General features: G+C 33.2%; 13 protein-coding genes across 13 annotated transcripts; 7 read left to right on the top strand and 6 right to left on the bottom strand. All coding sequences in view use genetic code 6, as the record gives it.

The window, feature by feature from the left end:
• Positions 1–166: 166 nt before the first annotated feature.
• Positions 167–1,654, top strand: SS50377_27932 (uncharacterized protein; the record flags this gene model as incomplete). Its single annotated transcript, XM_067911711.1, has 1 exon — positions 167–1,654. The coding sequence occupies one exon, from the start codon at positions 167–169 to the stop codon at positions 1,652–1,654; it is 1,488 nt and encodes a 495-aa protein (XP_067760733.1).
• A 942-nt stretch (positions 1,655–2,596) lies between these two features.
• SS50377_27931 (Cysteine-rich membrane protein 1) lies at positions 2,597–3,532 on the top strand (the record flags this gene model as incomplete). Its single annotated transcript, XM_067911710.1, has 1 exon — positions 2,597–3,532. The coding sequence occupies one exon, from the start codon at positions 2,597–2,599 to the stop codon at positions 3,530–3,532; it is 936 nt and encodes a 311-aa protein (XP_067760732.1).
• Positions 3,533–4,187: 655 nt separating this feature from the next.
• On the bottom strand, positions 4,188–4,985 carry SS50377_27930 (uncharacterized protein; the record flags this gene model as incomplete). Its single annotated transcript, XM_067911709.1, has 1 exon — positions 4,188–4,985. One exon carries the CDS (start codon positions 4,983–4,985, stop codon positions 4,188–4,190), a length of 798 nt encoding a protein of 265 aa, XP_067760731.1.
• Positions 4,986–5,127: 142 nt separating this feature from the next.
• Positions 5,128–6,252, bottom strand: SS50377_27929 (uncharacterized protein; the record flags this gene model as incomplete). Its single annotated transcript, XM_067911708.1, has 1 exon — positions 5,128–6,252. The coding sequence occupies one exon, from the start codon at positions 6,250–6,252 to the stop codon at positions 5,128–5,130; it is 1,125 nt and encodes a 374-aa protein (XP_067760730.1).
• A 119-nt stretch (positions 6,253–6,371) lies between these two features.
• Positions 6,372–6,758, top strand: SS50377_27928 (uncharacterized protein; the record flags this gene model as incomplete). Its single annotated transcript, XM_067911707.1, has 1 exon — positions 6,372–6,758. The coding sequence occupies one exon, from the start codon at positions 6,372–6,374 to the stop codon at positions 6,756–6,758; it is 387 nt and encodes a 128-aa protein (XP_067760729.1).
• Positions 6,759–6,800: 42 nt separating this feature from the next.
• SS50377_27927 (uncharacterized protein) lies at positions 6,801–7,346 on the top strand (the record flags this gene model as incomplete). Its single annotated transcript, XM_067911706.1, has 1 exon — positions 6,801–7,346. One exon carries the CDS (start codon positions 6,801–6,803, stop codon positions 7,344–7,346), a length of 546 nt encoding a protein of 181 aa, XP_067760728.1.
• Positions 7,347–7,366: 20 nt separating this feature from the next.
• SS50377_27926 (uncharacterized protein) lies at positions 7,367–8,164 on the bottom strand (the record flags this gene model as incomplete). Its single annotated transcript, XM_067911705.1, has 1 exon — positions 7,367–8,164. One exon carries the CDS (start codon positions 8,162–8,164, stop codon positions 7,367–7,369), a length of 798 nt encoding a protein of 265 aa, XP_067760727.1.
• Positions 8,165–8,508: 344 nt separating this feature from the next.
• SS50377_27925 (uncharacterized protein) lies at positions 8,509–9,285 on the bottom strand (the record flags this gene model as incomplete). Its single annotated transcript, XM_067911704.1, has 1 exon — positions 8,509–9,285. The coding sequence occupies one exon, from the start codon at positions 9,283–9,285 to the stop codon at positions 8,509–8,511; it is 777 nt and encodes a 258-aa protein (XP_067760726.1).
• A 205-nt stretch (positions 9,286–9,490) lies between these two features.
• SS50377_27924 (Las1-like family protein) lies at positions 9,491–10,351 on the bottom strand (the record flags this gene model as incomplete). The annotated part of the gene is made up of 1 exon (XM_067911703.1): positions 9,491–10,351. The coding sequence occupies one exon, from the start codon at positions 10,349–10,351 to the stop codon at positions 9,491–9,493; it is 861 nt and encodes a 286-aa protein (XP_067760725.1).
• A 59-nt stretch (positions 10,352–10,410) lies between these two features.
• On the top strand, positions 10,411–11,697 carry SS50377_27923 (Methyltransferase domain-containing protein; the record flags this gene model as incomplete). Its single annotated transcript, XM_067911702.1, has 1 exon — positions 10,411–11,697. The coding sequence occupies one exon, from the start codon at positions 10,411–10,413 to the stop codon at positions 11,695–11,697; it is 1,287 nt and encodes a 428-aa protein (XP_067760724.1).
• Positions 11,698–11,921: 224 nt separating this feature from the next.
• SS50377_27922 (uncharacterized protein) lies at positions 11,922–12,401 on the top strand (the record flags this gene model as incomplete). The annotated part of the gene is made up of 1 exon (XM_067911701.1): positions 11,922–12,401. The coding sequence occupies one exon, from the start codon at positions 11,922–11,924 to the stop codon at positions 12,399–12,401; it is 480 nt and encodes a 159-aa protein (XP_067760723.1).
• A 107-nt stretch (positions 12,402–12,508) lies between these two features.
• Positions 12,509–14,686, bottom strand: SS50377_27921 (Nucleoside ribosyltransferase / Purine nucleoside phosphorylase; the record flags this gene model as incomplete). Its single annotated transcript, XM_067911700.1, has 1 exon — positions 12,509–14,686. The coding sequence occupies one exon, from the start codon at positions 14,684–14,686 to the stop codon at positions 12,509–12,511; it is 2,178 nt and encodes a 725-aa protein (XP_067760722.1).
• A 1,212-nt stretch (positions 14,687–15,898) lies between these two features.
• Positions 15,899–18,367, top strand: SS50377_27920 (uncharacterized protein; the record flags this gene model as incomplete). The annotated part of the gene is made up of 1 exon (XM_067911699.1): positions 15,899–18,367. One exon carries the CDS (start codon positions 15,899–15,901, stop codon positions 18,365–18,367), a length of 2,469 nt encoding a protein of 822 aa, XP_067760721.1.
• Positions 18,368–18,607: the final 240 nt, after the last annotated feature.

Below are 18,607 nucleotides of genomic sequence, written 5' to 3'. Positions count from 1 at the left end.
TTATAATAAAATATACTACACTGTAAGATAATAATTAAGAATAAAATTTTTAAGTAATATATAATCTTAAATACTAATTACTTTCTTATATTTTACTGCAATAGATAATATTCTACCATTTTATAAGTTAATAGAAAATATATTAAACTTAATCTTGTTCTGAAAAATGATCATTATTCTGCAAATATTTTAGTAGGTATTGGAAGATTGCTATGATTAAAAATCTTTTCTTGTGTATGATGAAAATATTAATTAAATGGTAGTACAGCTTACACCTCTAAATGTGTCTATATGTTCAAATATGCCTATTGGTGTTCAGGTTAATCTTACTATTAACAGTATTGAGGGCAGTGATATACCAATCATTACCACTACTATATCAAATTTTGTTTACGAAACTACAACAAATATTACATTTCAAACTGTGCTGCCGCCAGGTCAGAAAATCACTTTAGTTTACTCTATGTAACTTGACATCTTTACGTTTGGCTCAGTTTTAACTACATTAATTCCAAAATTTTTGATATAAAAATCGAATTTATAAGAATGCTATGAGCATAAATCAATTGCATAAGTTTTTAGAAATAGAGTTGAGATAACACTATATCCAACTGGTCTTTGCTCTACTTAAATGGCATTAAAAGATGTAAGCTTAGATAATTATCTATAAGGAGTTCAATTAACTCTTAGTGAAGATCTCGTTGAGTTAGATCTTAGTTTAGGGTTTGATTATAATGTGAAAAAATAACAATTAGTATTTAATGTTGATTTGTTAAAGTTTGCATAACAATAGCCGTTTTTAAACTCACTTATAATATTTTCAACTAATTAATCTGGACAATAGGTATAATTCTAAGTTGACATATAGAAAACAGAACTTGAAACAGTTATTGGCTTCTTTTAAAGTATATAATTATCTTTGTAGAATAATAATATTTATATACAAGTATAGTTGGATTAAACTAAGTATGATGATTATATTAAGCATTTAGGTGATGTTACTACGTTTAAAGTTTCATTTGTGGTAAATGGTAGCCATTATTCTTTTTCAGTTAATCACAACTAACCACTATAAAACCTTGTAATAATTAAATTATCATGTGATAATTAAATTATTAAACTCAATTCAATTTGTAAATAAATTGTACTTTCGTAAACTTTTGATCTTATTGTTATTGACATGATTTCTATCAGTTTGGACTAAAATCTTAAATCCATGTATAAGCAAACACCAAAATTGTTTCCAACATGTTGGACTAAGGTAACAGGAATAAGACATAAAAAACAACTGAAGGTAACTTTGTAACTAAACGGAAAATGTAATACCGGATCTGCTCAATTTACTCTTACGAATAATATAAATCAATAGATTTCAATAAATCAAGATAGTTCATCGACAAGTCTTAATTTTAAAGGTGAAGATCAATTTTTTGATAGTATCAATTATACATTAGAGATGCGTTTAAAAGATATCTAATTTTTAATTTTTATAGATGATCTGTAAGATTAACAAATAAATTTCACAGTTATTTTTGCATCTATTGTTGGTGTAGTATGGATAGTATTTTCTATGATATATTCTTTGTATGGGATTGTTAATGCTTTAGTAGCACTTAAAAGACGTAAAAGAAGTAATTATAAAAAGCGTTAATGAACAGTTTTAGTATTTGTTGTAAACCATAAAAATTATTATGTATTTGATGTAATTAATTTAATAACTTTTATCAAATTAAAAGTCGTTATTATAATTCCAGTTAATTTTTAATTTATTTTTTATATTAAATTTTTAATAAATAAATACCACTTAACAATATTATTATTCTTGTTTATAATAACATAGCAATGAAATATGAGCATTTAATTTATCACTGATAATCATATTTTACTATACGCATATTCTAGGAAATATATTAATCGAAATTATTAATAAGATATAAATTACCGATTTTTCTGATGGTGAATTATATTAATAAAAATATAGAGTTACTAATTAATATAATTAAGTAAAATGAGAAGGATATTCCTATTTAACTTATTTGTATTTGTTATTAAACTTTGACATTAATTCTACTGCTTTTGCTATGAATACATATTCATAATAGATTGTATTATAAACTACTACATCTTTAAAATATCTTGTCAAATAACCGAAAGTTATTATGATATTTTAACATATAGGTATGTGTGTACTAGTATACGTATCTTTGCGGATTTAATTATTATTTATACTGTAAATTGTTAATATCCTTACGAAAGCAAAAACGGGAAACTTCAAATTAATTAATAATCTACGAAATTCTTCAATTTTTAAGTTTTTGTTATTTACATCTCAAGGAAATATTATAATTATTGTATATCAAAATAGTAATAATTTACGTATAAAACATACGAATTGAGTTTAAATCAAATTATATTATTTATCAAAGATAATTAAATTAGTACTTATATAAGTATTTAGTGCTTATATGTATAATAACTAATTTTCGGTTGAAGTGGTGTTATAATTGCAAATATATCTATTTCAGTAATTTTACATTTCCTATTATTTTTTTTCCCATGTATTTATTTTAATATAACAAAATTCATATCAAGTAAAATGGAAGATGATTTAACAGATAGTTGCACTTTAACCATGAATTATTGTGTTGGAAATAATTTCTGTCCTTCAACTGCTGCAGATAAACCAATCAACTGTGAAATATGCAAGAGCGAATGCGCTACGTGCTCAGGAACAAGCCGTGCCGATGCAGTGTGCGAGTCATGTAATCCGGGTAAATATTTGCTTGCCGATAAAACTTGCAATAACTGTGATAATGTCTGCGCGACTTGTACGGGTCCATCCAATTCGCAATGTCTCAGCTGCAGTAATGGCCATAACTTATCTGGCAGTTTTTGTGTGGCGTGCTTTGACGGCTAAGTTATCCCCTGTAAGTGCGGGGCATCTATAAACTGTGCAACATGCGGGGCTGCCTAGACTAATAACTGCGCCCTGTGTCTAGAAGGCTATAAACTCGACTCAGAATCTAGTTGTTCTGAGTGTGCTAATGGGTATTTCAAAGACGGAGCAACATGCTAAAAGTGTAGTACAAACTGCAAAACCTGCTCTAAGTCAGCAACGCTGTGTGATAGTTGCAAGGTGCAGTTCGAGCTCACAATTTACTAAAGCTGTCAGGCAGACTGTAGTGGTGGTCTAAAGCAAGGTCAGGCTTGCGTGAATGGGAGCCCTATTTCATGTGGAAGTGCTAAATAGATCACTTCATGTGCGTGCGATTTTACGAAAAACTGCTTATCATGCGATGAGACTAATAAAAAATGCAGTTCTTGCCTTGCTAGTTATATGCTAGAAGGATAATAGTGCTCTTAGTGTGTCGAAAATGCTGAAAAAATTGAGGATTCCTGCTTCTTCCCTGCACCTCTTGGAACCAATCTTTCTAGTGGCGCCATTGCAGGTATTGTTGTAGCTGTCTTAGTTGTACTCGGAGCTCTTGGAGGTGGACTTGCTTTCTATTTAATTAAAAGAAGCAAAAAGTGAACTGGGGAATTTGTATCTAAATTTTTTGTATTTATAGTAAGGAATAGGATGAAGATTTGAGACAACTATAAAATTTATAGATATTATTAGTTACTTTAAATTCAAAATAATTTAATTCTTAGGATATTATGATTAATAATATAGATTGATAAAATTGAACTTGATAACCATATATTTATGTTATTTTATTAAATTTTTAGTGTATCTTTACTAATCTATTTTATTCTGAAGGAATTAAATAGGATCAAACGTTTGCATTTAATAGTATCAACAACAAGATAAATTAACGTCAATCTAATTTTCTAAAATAAATACCTTTTTGAATTTAGATTATTTAATTACATTTTTTTAGATATGGAAGTATTACTATATTTACTAATCTGTAATTTTTAATTATAACGAAATGTAACAATACCATATAAAACTCACGCAGTAATGGCTAAAATTTTTAATTCACATACGTATGAATGCATTAATAAGTTTTTTTAATATAATTATAGTTTGATTTAAAGCTATTTATACCTTGCTTTATTTAAAAATACTGATCTCTAACCAAAATTAGTATTCATTATACTTGTCTTAGATATTTAAGTAAATAAAATGAAAACTGGATCCTGCGGCTGTTCAAGAAGTGAGGTGCTAATTCACTGCGGGCTCACTGGTCGATGTTGCGCCCGAAAACGGACAGCCCGGTGAGGCTGCTGGTGGTCTCGTTCTTCTTGAAGATACGGTCGAAGGTCTGCTGCATCTGGAGCCGCAGCTGCTAGTCCTCCACGTGCTCGATGTGCGCCTCCAGGTCCTGGATGTCGTTCTGTGTGGTGGCGCTGGGGAAGGAGATGTTGTAGGTCCCGAGGTCGAAGAAGTTGAGCGGGCCCTTCACCTCGGGGATGGAGAACTTGTGGAACTTGTCCGTCACCGCGTCCCGGCCCAGGAAGTCCTGGTTCAGCCCCATGGACCGGCCCGCGCGCTGGGACTGGTGCAGCACCGAGTCCTGCAGCTCCAGCTCCAGCTGCGACCGGCACGGGTCCAGGGTGATCGCGTGCAGCCGCTGGCAGGTGAGGCGGGCGAGCTTGTTCTGCGCGCTCTTCGCGTCGTCCATCACCATCTGCAGCTGCGGGTCCCGGCTGCGCTTCTGGCGCTTGATGAGGTCCAGGGTGTCCGCGAGCGTGCGCCGCTGCATCTCGAGCTCGCGCTGCTCCGAGACCAGCCGCCGGCACTGCACATACTGGGCGCACGCAATATCGCTGGTGAAGCGGAAGAGGTCGATGGAGTAGAGGTGGTCCGCCTGGAACTTGCAGGCCGTGTAGCGGTCCGCCAGCTGGAGGAGCTGCCGGTGGTAGGTCTCCTGCACCTTCGCCAGGTCCAGGAAGTAGTCCTGGTACCACTTCTGCACCTTCTTCGCCTGCCACAGCTGGCTGATCTGGCTGTTCACGCCAGGGTCTACTTTTTTCATTTTACCACTACGGTAAAATTATTATTATATTAAATTTATTATTTTTAAAGAAATTTTAAAGATTGAAAAGTGGACTAAACTTTATTTTAATTATAAGCTAAACATAGATTTAACGCATTATAATACAATATTACAAAATAGCTCACTTGAAATGGAGCTGTTCTGCTACGTCAGTTTCCACGATTTTACTCCTATTTTCTGAATTTCCACGCAGCATCCCCCACCCCTGGGCCTTCAAATTTCCCCTGACCATACCAAATTTTTAAGTGACCTGCAGCCCGTATTTCTCATAAAACTGTAAATTTTTTTCCTTTGAGTTCTCCAAATAGACGTAAGAATTCGACTAATCGGCCATATCGGTGAGCAATCGCATAAATATTCCGCCGAAGCCCTTCCCCTGGCACCCCAAGGCGGCGCTGATCCAGGCAACGTACACCGAGTTCGCCAAATCGCCGCAATTTTTGGCGTGGAATTTGTCCAGAAACGCAAGATTTCCGATGTTCTTAACGCTCAGGCCGTGCTTTAGGAAGATCTGCGCCAGCCGTACCGGGCTCCCCCAGTGATTTTTGAGCATCCCTGCAGGCGCAGCGAGCACGCCCGCAGAGGCTGCAAACGTGTTGAATTGGCTCACCAGTAGATAATTCAGGCCGTGGACGCCTGTTTACTCTGCAATGTGGCGGATTACGTCGAAAAGGAGCGCCTCGCGCTGCAGCGTTTTGGGCTGAATGACGCCGAAAATGGGGTCGTCGTGGAAGGCCTTGCACATCAGCCCGGCAACGGAGCACGCTTCTGCGGAAGTGTCAATTTGGAGCAGGAAACTGCCCTCGAACGGCCCCACGAGCGACGCCGCACCGGCCGGGATTTCGGGCGCGAGAAGTTGCGCCAAATCAGTTATCACAGAGAAACTTGACCGTCTAGCTAGATTCTCCAAGTTTGTCACGATTACGAGTGGGATGCGGCGGAAATGAGCCTGGACGGCCGGAATGTGCAGCAAGAAGTCGCCGCCTTTGTGCAGGTAGACGATAATGGCGTCCTCGAGCTCAAGCGTCTTCAGAATTTACTTGCTTGCCGCCTTCCGGTACTAGGATGGTAAATAGATGCAAATACCGCTCGTCCTGGCATCTGCGTCTACGTATTTCACCGTGCGGTTGTGTGAGCCTAGCTGCTGATGCTGTACGAAATCATATTCCTGCTGTGTTATCAGACCCTAGTTTTTGATTTAAAGCAAAAATTCGCTGTAGGTTTTGGAGGGTTGAAAGGTGATCATTTGATAAAAGTACAGAAAAATCTGGTATTCTATATTATAAATTATATCTAATATTAAAATAGAAATCGTAAATACTGTAATATGGTATATTTAAATTATGAATTGGGCTCAGTAGTAAAATGACTTTAGCAGACTCTCCGCTAATTGAGGTGTTTAAGCATGAAAATATACCACTAAGGTCTCCGATAATATAGTCAAAATAATTAGAATGGATAAATAACACGCGTAACACCTGGAAAGATCAAGCGTCAATTTTGATCGGAAAGGAGCGAATGCGAGTTGACATGTAGCACCATGTAAGAAATGACGTGCTTAAAGTTAGAAGGAATATCATTGTAGATAAGCAATTTCGGTAGTTCAGAAATAGACAAACTTCTTTTAATTTAGTTGATTATTTTGGAGATACCAATGATAAAGTGGAAGAGAATATATATGATCATTAAGAGAAGCCAAAAGTTGAAACCATAAATCCCATTAAAGTTTATTCCGTATAGTATAGATAATGAAAAAATGATTTAAATTTGTGAGTCATTCCATTTCCACTTCAAATGTCATAATGTGATTGTCTGAAACGTCTGTTTGATGAAGTACGTGAGTATATTACATATAAAATAGCTCATTTAGATGTAAAATAGTATCTCAACAATCAAGGTAATGTGGAATAGCTTTAAATATAAGTAGATGAATTAATGAAAGAACTTGACTAATAATATCGACATGTAATGAAATAATTTAAACTTACTAATATGGTAGATGATGAAGCCCATCGATAGTATAAAGGTTTCTAAGATAAGTTCGATTTTATTGAAGAAAAAAATATATCTGATGTGTAAGAGGCAGTTAAAGCAGTAGATTAAACAGAAAAGATTTTAAAATAAATTGAAGCTCACAGTTAATCATTAGAGGACTTAATACTCAAAACTGATGTTGATCCTAAGATCTTCTAATAGGAGTGTAAATAATGTCTTGACCGACTGAACAAATGTGAGCAAACATACTAAGAGAGAGCAAATAAAGTTTAGGAATATTTATTATCTTATCAACATGAACACTAATAGTTAGAAGGTCAGATCCTGCAACTGTTCAAGAAGTGAGGTGCTAATTCACTGCGGGCTCACTGGTCGATGTTGCGCCCGAAAACGGACAGCCCGGTGAGGCTGCTGGTGGTCTCGTTCTTCTTGAAGATACGGTCGAAGGTCTGCTGCATCTGGAGCCGCAGCTGCTAGTCCTCCACGTGCTCGATGTGCGCCTCCAGGTCCTGGATGTCGTTCTGTGTGGTGGCGCTGGGGAAGGAGATGTTGTAGGTCCCGAGGTCGAAGAAGTTGAGCGGGCCCTTCACCTCGGGGATGGAGAACTTGTGGAACTTGTCCGTCACCGCGTCCCGGCCCAGGAAGTCCTGGTTCAGCCCCATGGACCGGCCCGCGCGCTGGGACTGGTGCAGCACCGAGTCCTGCAGCTCCAGCTCCAGCTGCGACCGGCACGGGTCCAGGGTGATCGCGTGCAGCCGCTGGCAGGTGAGGCGGGCGAGCTTGTTCTGCGCGCTCTTCGCGTCGTCCATCACCATCTGCAGCTGCGGGTCCCGGCTGCGCTTCTGGCGCTTGATGAGGTCCAGGGTGTCCGCGAGCGTGCGCCGCTGCATCTCGAGCTCGCGCTGCTCCGAGACCAGCCGCCGGCACTGCACATACTGGGCGCACGCAATATCGCTGGTGAAGCGGAAGAGGTCGATGGAGTAGAGGTGGTCCGCCTGGAACTTGCAGGCCGTGTAGCGGTCCGCCAGCTGGAGGAGCTGCCGGTGGTAGGTCTCCTGCACCTTCGCCAGGTCCAGGAAGTAGTCCTGGTACCACTTCTGCACCTTCTTCGCCTGCCACAGCTGGCTGATCTGGCTGTTCACGCCAGGGTCCACTTTTTTCATTTTGTTACACTAGTATTATTATAGTATCATATTTTTTAACTTATATATTAATGTGGTTATAAAGATCGCTAAAACATGTTTTATATTATTTTGGTTTAATATTCTTTGATTTGTAAAAACTAGGAAACATGATTAGCTACCAAGTAATAAGATATTATGAGATTTTAAGAAAATTTTATTATTGTGTTTTCTTGTAACCAATTAGAGTTAATACTAACTATTATCTTTCATGATACAAAATGTTATAAATAGATGAAACAATCCTTTGCTTATAATTAAATTTTCAACTAAAATAGTTACCTTGTATCTAAATATATTAATCAAAAGAAAAAGTAATCATACAATCATAATATTGGGGCAGAGCCAAATTCAACTTCAATGATATTGTTAATGACTTATTTTTATAGCTAGGATGGATTTCTGGTTAGGTAATAATCCATCTTGCTATTATCTATAGACCCTTCATGTTATAAAATACTAATGCTATCTGAGCCTGACGTTTATAATAATTAAAAATTTTATTGCTTATCTTAAAAACTATTGACCTAAGCTGTTGAGAGTCGGTCTGGTAAAAACTCGTCAACTTATGATTAAATAACAGGAGGATTAGACTAAATTTTTTATTGCTAATAAAAAGTTAATGACTATTTTTAAATATTTATAGTAAATTCATTTTTCGTTCTTTCGAGGTCAGCTAGAATTTATTTAAGTAACAAATTCTAGTTATCTGAACAAGTCTATAGCTAACATTTATAGCTAATATAAAATTAGTTAAGAATAGGATTAGTTTAATACTTAGAAGTGGTGTCAGTCTTTTTAAGTAGTTTCTGATAGTTTGTTTATATTAATCTGACAACTTCAGACGATTGCCTTCTTTATTTTTCCATTTATTCTTTAGCTGCAAGTAAATTGTATGCATAATCTAATGTTGGTTTAACCATGCAATTAGTATATTATTTTAGATCAATATCCGATTAGTAAGGAAATTTTTCATATTTCTTTTATATACTAGTTAAATTAGCAGAATAACTTTTATTCAATTATCCTATTGCATTCATATAATCCAATAGATGCTTGTTGTTTTTCTTTAATGCATAAAGGTAGTCAAATATTGTCTACATTATAAAATAAACAAACAAATAAATTATGCACTTAACAATATAATAATAATATTTATACTAACTTTATTTTCAAATATATTATTTTAATATAATTTATGCATTGTAATTTTATCAATTAATATTTAATTAATATTCTATATTTACAACTGCTAACCAAATCTTTAAATTAGTAAAAATAATTTTTCACATTATAATAAGCAACTCCTCATACTGAAACTCCATAAAACCATTTCAATTTTATGCTTTCTGATGTAGTTCCATGACTTTCTTTCATTTAAAGTCCACTATTTTAAACATTTTCAATTTCTCCAATTATCTCAATCTTCATAGCTTCAGCAAATTCCTAACTAAATTCGATTCTTGGATCTTTTTAAATATTTTCGAAATTTAATGTTTATCCTAGAATGAAATCAAAAATTGGTAGCTCAATTGTTTTTCTAACATATTAAATCACCCGTTTTAACCCTGACATAGGATCATTAGATAAGAAATTATCGCTTGAACGCATTGTTTTATATGCAATTTCAGGATTTCTATAGAAAAATCCACAAAATATTACTTATAAGCAGTATTTATTATGTAATTCATTATCAACTATTAAGTTTAAAATCTCCTGTGAAACACTAATAGTATTAGCATTGAGAAACTAATTTAATTTATTTTATAATAGATTATAATTTGAAAGTTTTTGTGGGGTATAAACTTTTTATAAATACTTTAAAACTTCATTGGCGGCTTTCAAAATTATTCCATATTTTGGAATCTATGTATGCGAAAATGCGTTTCTGACATCTGTAACAACTGTACTGATGTGTCGTTTATGTGCTGCAATTTTAAGATCAATTTTCTTACCTTCTGAATTATAGTCTTCTAAGAATGAATTACAGAATCGCATAATAGCTGCGCCTAATAGCTACTATTTTATGTGTTTAGATGTCTATTATAAAGCGAAACTAATATTAAAATAGGATTCATATATTGGAGGAAGATGGTTAGTTAAGGAAATTAACTATAGCTTAGTTATAACCTCTAATGATGCTGGAAATGTTAATTCAGGTAGGTTCATTTAAAAGTGGAAAAGGGAAGTATACTATATTATTATATCAATTTATATCATTAATAAAAATGTTTAGTTTATTTCCTGGTTATAAATATGATATTAATGTTACAGATAAACTATTTGCATAATACATATCTGATTTGAATGAATTTTTTAAAATATATAGCTTTTAATTGCTGACTTTTCATACAGATCTCTTAGATATTTAGTTTAGCGATGAGATGCTGGAATTGGAAATTTTATTTACCAATAAGGAGCTATACCGTAAAATATTATTTGATAATGATTTCAGCGATTTTCCAGATAATAAATTCTTGAATATGATTAATAAACTGATATTACCAAAATAAACAAGTACTCCATGTGAAATTACATCTTACTCTACAACATAACACCAAATATCTGCGGATAAGGCTTAGTAAATATTACAAATTGATAAATTTCTAGGAAGATAAAATCTCTACGGATAAGGTTAAATTTTTGTAGAAATAGGGGCTGGGAAAGGATATGTGAGTTCATTCCTGGCATATGATAAAAATGAGAAGGTAGTAGCGATTGAAGCCTCACTAAAGCATTCAAGGTCCTTCTTATAGAGAAATATGGGATTTTTAAAACGATTCTACGGTAAGACATACTCTTCTATTTTTGATTAAAAGTTTATACAAAACAAACCAAGTTAGGTTTTAATTAATTAAATTTACAATAATATCAATTTTTGTGCAAGCTTTGTTGACATTGATACCAGTATCAATAATATTCTTAATAATGCAGTTAACTTAAAAGAATTGTAATAGCAAATGGATTAGATTGATTATAATATCACTGATAATCACTAGGATACTAAATTTATTTAAGGTGCCGTTGGAGAAAAAATTACTGGCGATTAACCAGTTACAAATACTATTATTATTGGGCTCCATGCTTGTGGAAATTTGTCCCCTACATTGTTAAGTTTTAAAAGCTAATGTAGAGCAGTGATAACTATACCATGTTGTTATAGTCATCTAGATTAAAAGTATTTTCCGTTAACTGAAGATGTTTCTGCTGTATTAGAATTGATTAAAGATACTAGATATACTCAATTTAGACATAAATCATATGATTTACCACGACATTTTTTCACGTAAGACGGATTTGTTGACTTTGAAGTAGCTTAATAATAAGTTATCAGTTTCATGGGGAAAAATATTTAGTCATTAAGAAAGTACTAAACTCATGTATTGATCCGATAATTTTTAGGTTAAATAGTAGAATCACTCATACTTACAGATAGATTAATTTATTACAAAGCAAAAATTGATTTCGGGCTTCATGATATCAGTGGTCGTGGATATATTTAGTGGATAGGATGAGTTTTTACAGTTCTGTAGTTTAGTTTTCTCAGTTTTAGTTGATAATCTATATTTTATTATACTATGCATAATAATACTTTTTAGTTTATAGTAAGTTTCTTCTAGTTTCTTTTGTTTCTTTTAATCTTATATTATGTATATAAAATATAATATTAATTTTAGAAATAAAAACTTTTTATTTATCATTATTAAATCATAAAATACAAATAAGTATTTTTTTAGAAATGAAGTAATTAAACCAAGCAATTTTATCCGTTGAAAATCCTAACATGCTAAGCGATAACTTTATAGCAAAGGCGCAAGTAAAAGCTTAGGCCCTTAAAAAGCGTAGGTAACATGCATAAGAAATTATATATTTTAAGGGATTTTGTGAAGAGAATCAATTTCTCTTAAATGCAAATTCTAAACCAGATTTAGTAGAAATAGACAGACTTTCTAAGAAATTTATTAAGGACAATAATTCTACACATACTGTAAACTTTATATTAAACAACTTTTAGAAATACAAATATTAGCTTCAACTTGCATCTGTAGATGAAAGTAACGAGGGATTGATATCATTTTCTCCCAGAAGATTTGAAATTATTCATATGCGCGTGCGGTAAGAGGAAATAGCAATTGTTTAGGCTAAAAAACCTAGATATAAGAGCACATCAAATATTTTAAAAATGACTCAATTGAAAAAGCTTTAATCTTTTAAATGACAATTAAATTTGTATCCATACCCTATCAGATAATAACAAATCAAAATTTCCTAAGTGACAATTATTCAATTATTATTTACTGAATATATTGAAGATTATTAAATTCCTCACTCTTTCAAGCCAAGAAACTCTTTCAAGACCTCGGTTAAAACTTCAATGCTTCCCACTACACAGTCAAAATTGCTTTTCTGCTAGCATAACACTAATACTCCCATGCAACCACCCTCGCTGACTAATTCTTCTCTGCATGCACATCTGACGAATGGTTCAAGTGTCAAAACTGCAACTTTCTTATCTAAATTCAGATAGTTCGTTGCAGTCTTCACTTCACTTAAATCTGGGAAGCGGGGTCCAAATCTGTCATCATTCTCACCTCTAAGAGGGTTGATTGCCGCGGAATTTATCACGTCTTTTACGATAAATGCACCGTGAGCAGCATTGCAAAGATAGATTATTTTGGGGGATGCGAATTTAAGGATACGCAAAAGAGCAGATTACTATTCAAAATCACTGTTTTAGTTAAGAGCTGGGAGTGTAATGTAAAGGATATCTGACTCAATATATAAATTATCTGAAAGTTTGGTGGATTTGCTAATCATTTTTGCTAGATTTGCAGTGTAATTCGATGAAATAAAGTCTAAAATAACGACATTTTTAAATGGTGGAAGTGTCTTAAAAAGTGCTTCAGCTGCCTCATAACTAGGCTATTTGACACTGAAAAGGTTAAATTTAGGTATATCAGTGCGGCGTTGAACTGAAGCTGGATGGTTGCTAATGAATTTTTAGTGAAGCATGTCAGTTGATACATAGAAAAGATCTAGACCACTAAGATGAGCATGTACTGCTGGGAGTGCTGAAACTTTGTTGGTTAGGAAATCTGCTTTAACGTAATTTTATAAATTTTTGAAATAAGTACTAGTTGACGGTTCTTCAATTCCATCAAAAACTGCTAATACTTTTGATTTCTAATTCTACTACTATGTTGCCTGATCGTAAAAAGTCACATGATTACCTGTTAAATTAATAACATTAGAACAGTGTATTTGAGTACCAAGTGGAAGTGACTAATCTACTACTAAAATTTAGTCTATTTTATGTAAAACACAACTATCAATAACAGATAGTATATTAAAAGTAGATTCTGATTTTCTTATTTATACAAATAAAATGTCGTCCTGTTAATAGGTTTAAAATTTACTTCCAGAATACATTACAACTTTGTTGATATTTTTGAAATGCTTAGCGAAAGTCTTAACCTCTTCTTAAGTGGGAGCCTTTTCATTGACTTAAACAAGCTCATTATTGTTATTTTTTACATCAACCAGCTTTTCGACCTTTTTGAGTTAATCAAAATCCGTTTTCTCAATAATTTCTAAAATAACTTCGTTAACAGCGAGAGATACTTTGCTTCCTATCACTTGCACATCCTCATGGCAAATTACCTCATCGCTAAGCCCAGATGCTAAGTTTGTAATGATGCTCATTCCGAAAACGTGCATTCCTAATGCACGAGCCATCAAAGCTTCGTGAACGGAGCTCATACCCACAGCTCCAGGAATATTATCCACTGCAAAAGCTGTCTCCGAATGGGACTCATAGTTCGGCCCAGAGTTCCAGGAATAGATACCAGAATGGAGAACGATTTCCCTCTCGATATTCTAAAAGGTGAACTTAGTTTTCTGGATAAACTCGTCCTTAGTAACGATTTCCTAAGCGATTCTCTGCATTTCCTCACTGTAAATGTCGTCAGAACTTACTGTAATGGGGTATGTTGACTACGAGAGCTATTGGATGAACTCCTTCAAATTACTGGTGCTTTCTATGGAAAAGTCTCCCTCGTATCCATAAAGAGGATTGAAGCGTACGGTTGAGCTATGTTGCTTTATGATCATTAGACAACCAGTTTGCATGCCTTTAAGCGTACCACCAGCAGCATTGGTGAGAATAAACGCTTTACATCCTAACTAGGAAGCAATACGTGGGAGCAACGTAAGGATTCTGCTATCATGGCCCTCGTAACTGTGGAAGCGGCCAGAGAAACAAATTACTGGTTTAGATCTGATCATACCTACAAATAGCGCCCCACGATGTCCGTGGACGGAGGTTTAAGGAAAGTTGGGGATGTCCTTATAGTTAAAAATTTGCGGCGGTGCATCAAAGGCATGATTTGTGAACGTACCAAGACCAGAACCAAGAACTATAGCCACTTTGGGTTGAATAAGGGCATGTTTAGCAATATAGGCAGCAGTTAACTCTATTTAAACTTAGAAATCTTTATTGTTCATTATTTGATTTAGAACGAAAGTATATTGATTGATAAATAGCAATATAAGTTTGATTTTAAATTCTGTTTAAGAATCTTAGTTACTTATTATGGTAAATTAACTATTTATTTAATGATAAATAGACATAATATTATCTATAAACTATAATAATTAATATAGGGATTTTTAATTAAACAAATATGGAAATTAATTGTGATTTTATGAACTATGCCCTATTTCATATACTATATTATTATCATTTATTTTAAAAAAATTAAATACAACGAAATATCCGGGCAATAAGAATATTATAGTTTTACAAGCTACACTTTTTAGCATGTATTAGATATTTTGTTTAATACTTATTGTTCAAAGTTTTATTCTTATTATAAATATAAACGTATCAATTAATAATAATAGCAATTTCTCAATTTATTAAAAGAACAAATTTTAAACAATACTTATAAAATAATATATTATGTAGTTAATTAGAATGAGAATTTCTAAAGTGATGATCAAAATGTTTAATACTCATGATATTTATAATTTATTGTTATTATTTATTCCTAAAATGTGTTAGTTTTACTATATAACTTTAGTTTTTAACTATAGTAATTAAAATAATCAGTCTGGTAATACAGACTTAAGACGTTGTTTTAACTAAGTTAAACAACTATTCATAATCAACGACATAAATCGCGATTGCATCTAAATAAGTCCAGAGATCTTCATCTATATTTCTTTCAAAATATTCTATCTTTAATAATAACCTTGTATATTATAATTAGTCGTTCAAATCAAATTTCCTAGTTGTTTATCATAAATGTTTAAATAACATTACCCCAAAATAGTAATTACTAGTATATAATAAATAATATTTGAACTAAAAATATGAAAAGTTTATATATAAAATGTAAATATTAAGGTATGCAATGATTTAATGATTATGCTTACCAGTAGAAATAAATAAAATTATACTATACACACACAATTATTTAATAAAATTAATAATATTGATATTTACATAAACTATGGTGCAAATCATTACGAATAATTATTGGTAGTCTTACTATTTAGCAAGAAAGGTAAAACTAAATCGTAATTAATATACACCAACAATTTATATATTTTATTGAAATTAATATCATTCTTATATAAAATGTATACTGTAATTGTTTATAAAGCAGGTAAAATAATTCTTATAATATTATATAATATTATTCTTCAAGTTAAATGCAAGTCGCAACTATTAATTTTGATTTAAAGCATACTATGGCGTTTTAAGGATCGCATTTGTAAATTCGATCAATCTTAATAGCTGGAGATAATATCACTTATGAATCACCAGTTATGACAGTAACTTCATATTAAAAATCCTTCTTTTAAAATTTAATATTCAAAGCCCATTAAACGGATGTTATTCTTTTAATTGAAATAACACCTATCACACAAGTTGATAATGATCTATTGCCAGCGGCTCCTATTATTTTTACAGGGTAGTCGTAGTTCCTACCTTTTATGAAAGAATAATTTTTAATCTTTAAATGTAATAAACAAGAAATTTAGCTAGATATTTCTATAATTAATCCAGATTATAATAATTTTATACGATTTATCAATTTTGAGCCAGATATCTTACCGTTCTCACTTACTAATTTTTTAGCAGTAGAAATACAGTCAGTAAAATTTAAAGTAACGGTTAATATCAATAGCAAGGGGCAATTTATTCTGCATGATATTCACATTCCATTTGCGAAAGAGTTTCTTCTAAAGTGCGTTTTAAATTACAAATTCTAGTCTTTATCGCTTTTTTCCACTCGTATCTAGGTGATTCCAGACAACAAAAAAGGCGTGTTTTTCACGCTTAAAAACATTTACATCAAACTTGAGAATAACCTAGCCGATATTTTCGAGCAAAATAAAAACTAATCACAGGTGTTCTATTAGTTTTTAGCCCAGCAAACGCAATTTAAAACAAAGGAAATCAATCTTCCAGAATACACACAAGTGACGCTAAACGCGCAATCGGACAGCAAGAAGCTCCAAAAGCTCGCAGAGACCTTCGAAACGCTAATCAAGAAGTCCAGAGTGTCGCTTTCAGACACTGTCGTTTTTTAAGGCCAAATTCACTTTAATTTTGAAATTCCACTCCTCAATTAACTCACTTCGCCCCTTTCAAGTTTTGCAGAATTTCAGCAAAATTTCAATTCCGTTTTGGCGTTTTCCGTTTTGAAGTTTCCAGAAAACTTCGCTTTCCTGATTTTCAACGTCAGGAAAGAAGTCGATTTTGGCGAGTAAGAATTCGAGCTCGGGACTGGCAATTTGGCCATTGTGAAGCTGCTGGAAAACAGCAATTTTTTGCAGGAAATCAACATCGGAAACACGAACCAAATCGTCAAAATTGTTGGAAATCAGAAAAAACTGCTCGAAAGCGTTAAAAACGGCATAAAAATCGACGTTTCCGGCTACTTGCGAAGCGAATAATTTTTCACGCAAAATGTGAATATCAGCAAAGAAATGGTCAAGTTGGGCTGCCAAAAAGGCTATTTTATCGTTAAACTTGATCGTCTCGAGTTGATATTTTTTGTCAAGAAAGACGACAGCATTGAGCTGAATTAGGACGAAATCGCGTTTTCTCAGGCTTAAAATTAAGAATTTCAGATAAATGAGGTGCAAAACTACATTGCGGCTGAAAATTAGGTCTTGTAGCGTTCGGATAAGTGCGGTGCTGGGTTTTTGAAAATGAAGAGTGTTTACTATGCTGATATAATAAAGCAATAATAAGAAGAAATAAGTCGTAAAAAGAAGGAGGGGGAGGAAGCTGAACGACTTGTGCGTTAGCTAGAGCTAGAAAAACGAATTTAAGAGGAAGCGGAACTCGAACGTATCGAAAATGAGCGAATTAAGCAAGAAAAGCTTGAAAAATAGAATATAGAAAAGCAACGATTAAAAGAACTCGAATTATAGTCACTGAATAAGCTTAAATCGTTTGACCATACTATGAAATCAGTCAGAGACAAAGTTAAGTATTAGTAGGCTGCAGAAGATGAGCTAAAAATGAAAATTATTCAATTTGAAGCCAGAAAAAGAGCTGAAGATGAACGAAAGAAAGAGATAGAGCGGTAGAGGTATGAGCTTAAAAAGTAGTAAAACTTAAAATTTTAGCAACAAAAATAAATTTTCTAAGTTGTGCAGAAAGGTCGAGTTTTGGTTGATTACTAAGATGAAAATGACTTATCGTCTGAGCCTGAAAATCTTGAGCTCAGATACACCAATTTGCCTGTCAAAAAGATCAAGAAAATCATTGAAGTCGTTAACATCGAGGTGTAACCTATTTTTTAAATCAAAAAATAACCGAAAGTCGTTAAAGAACTTCCTTAAATCACATAAAAAGATATTATTAAATATATCAAAAAAGTTACTGATGGAGAGTTTAAATATCTACACGAAACAAAAAGCGAGGGTGAAAATAGATTAAAATAACACGTAGAAAACGAACCTAAAATTGGAAATGAAAATGATGATTGTAAGGAATCTATCACCATAAACCAAAATGCTTCACTCACATTTACTAGACAAGTTACAGATGAGCCACTGTATTATAATTGTAAATCTCCTATCAAGTCTGTAAAGCAGAACAAAATGATGAGGACGTTGTAGAGTTCGCCGTTGATGCGGAATGTTGGTAGAATTAAAAAGTGATAGTATTTGTATAATAATTATATTCAGGAAAGAAATCAAAACAGATTTTAAAAAAATGCTTTTGACAGTTCTATTATCGAGCGCTAAAACTGTGAATAAAGAAGATTTAGCATGGTGCTAATCACATTGTGACTAAGTATGTGTGTTCAATAAAAAATCTATATACAAGTGCATTTAAGTAAACTCTATTGAAGCTGTAAATGGAATCTGCTTGGCTTTGACGGTATGCTTTGTTATCGT

The sequence above is a fragment of the Spironucleus salmonicida genome, chromosome 8 (assembly GCF_000497125.1).
Source record: "Spironucleus salmonicida strain ATCC 50377 chromosome 8, whole genome shotgun sequence".
Lineage (NCBI taxonomy): Eukaryota > Fornicata > Diplomonadida > Hexamitidae > Spironucleus > Spironucleus salmonicida.
Note: the sequence above shows the minus strand (reverse complement) of the source record. Positions and strands in the feature narration are given on the sequence as shown.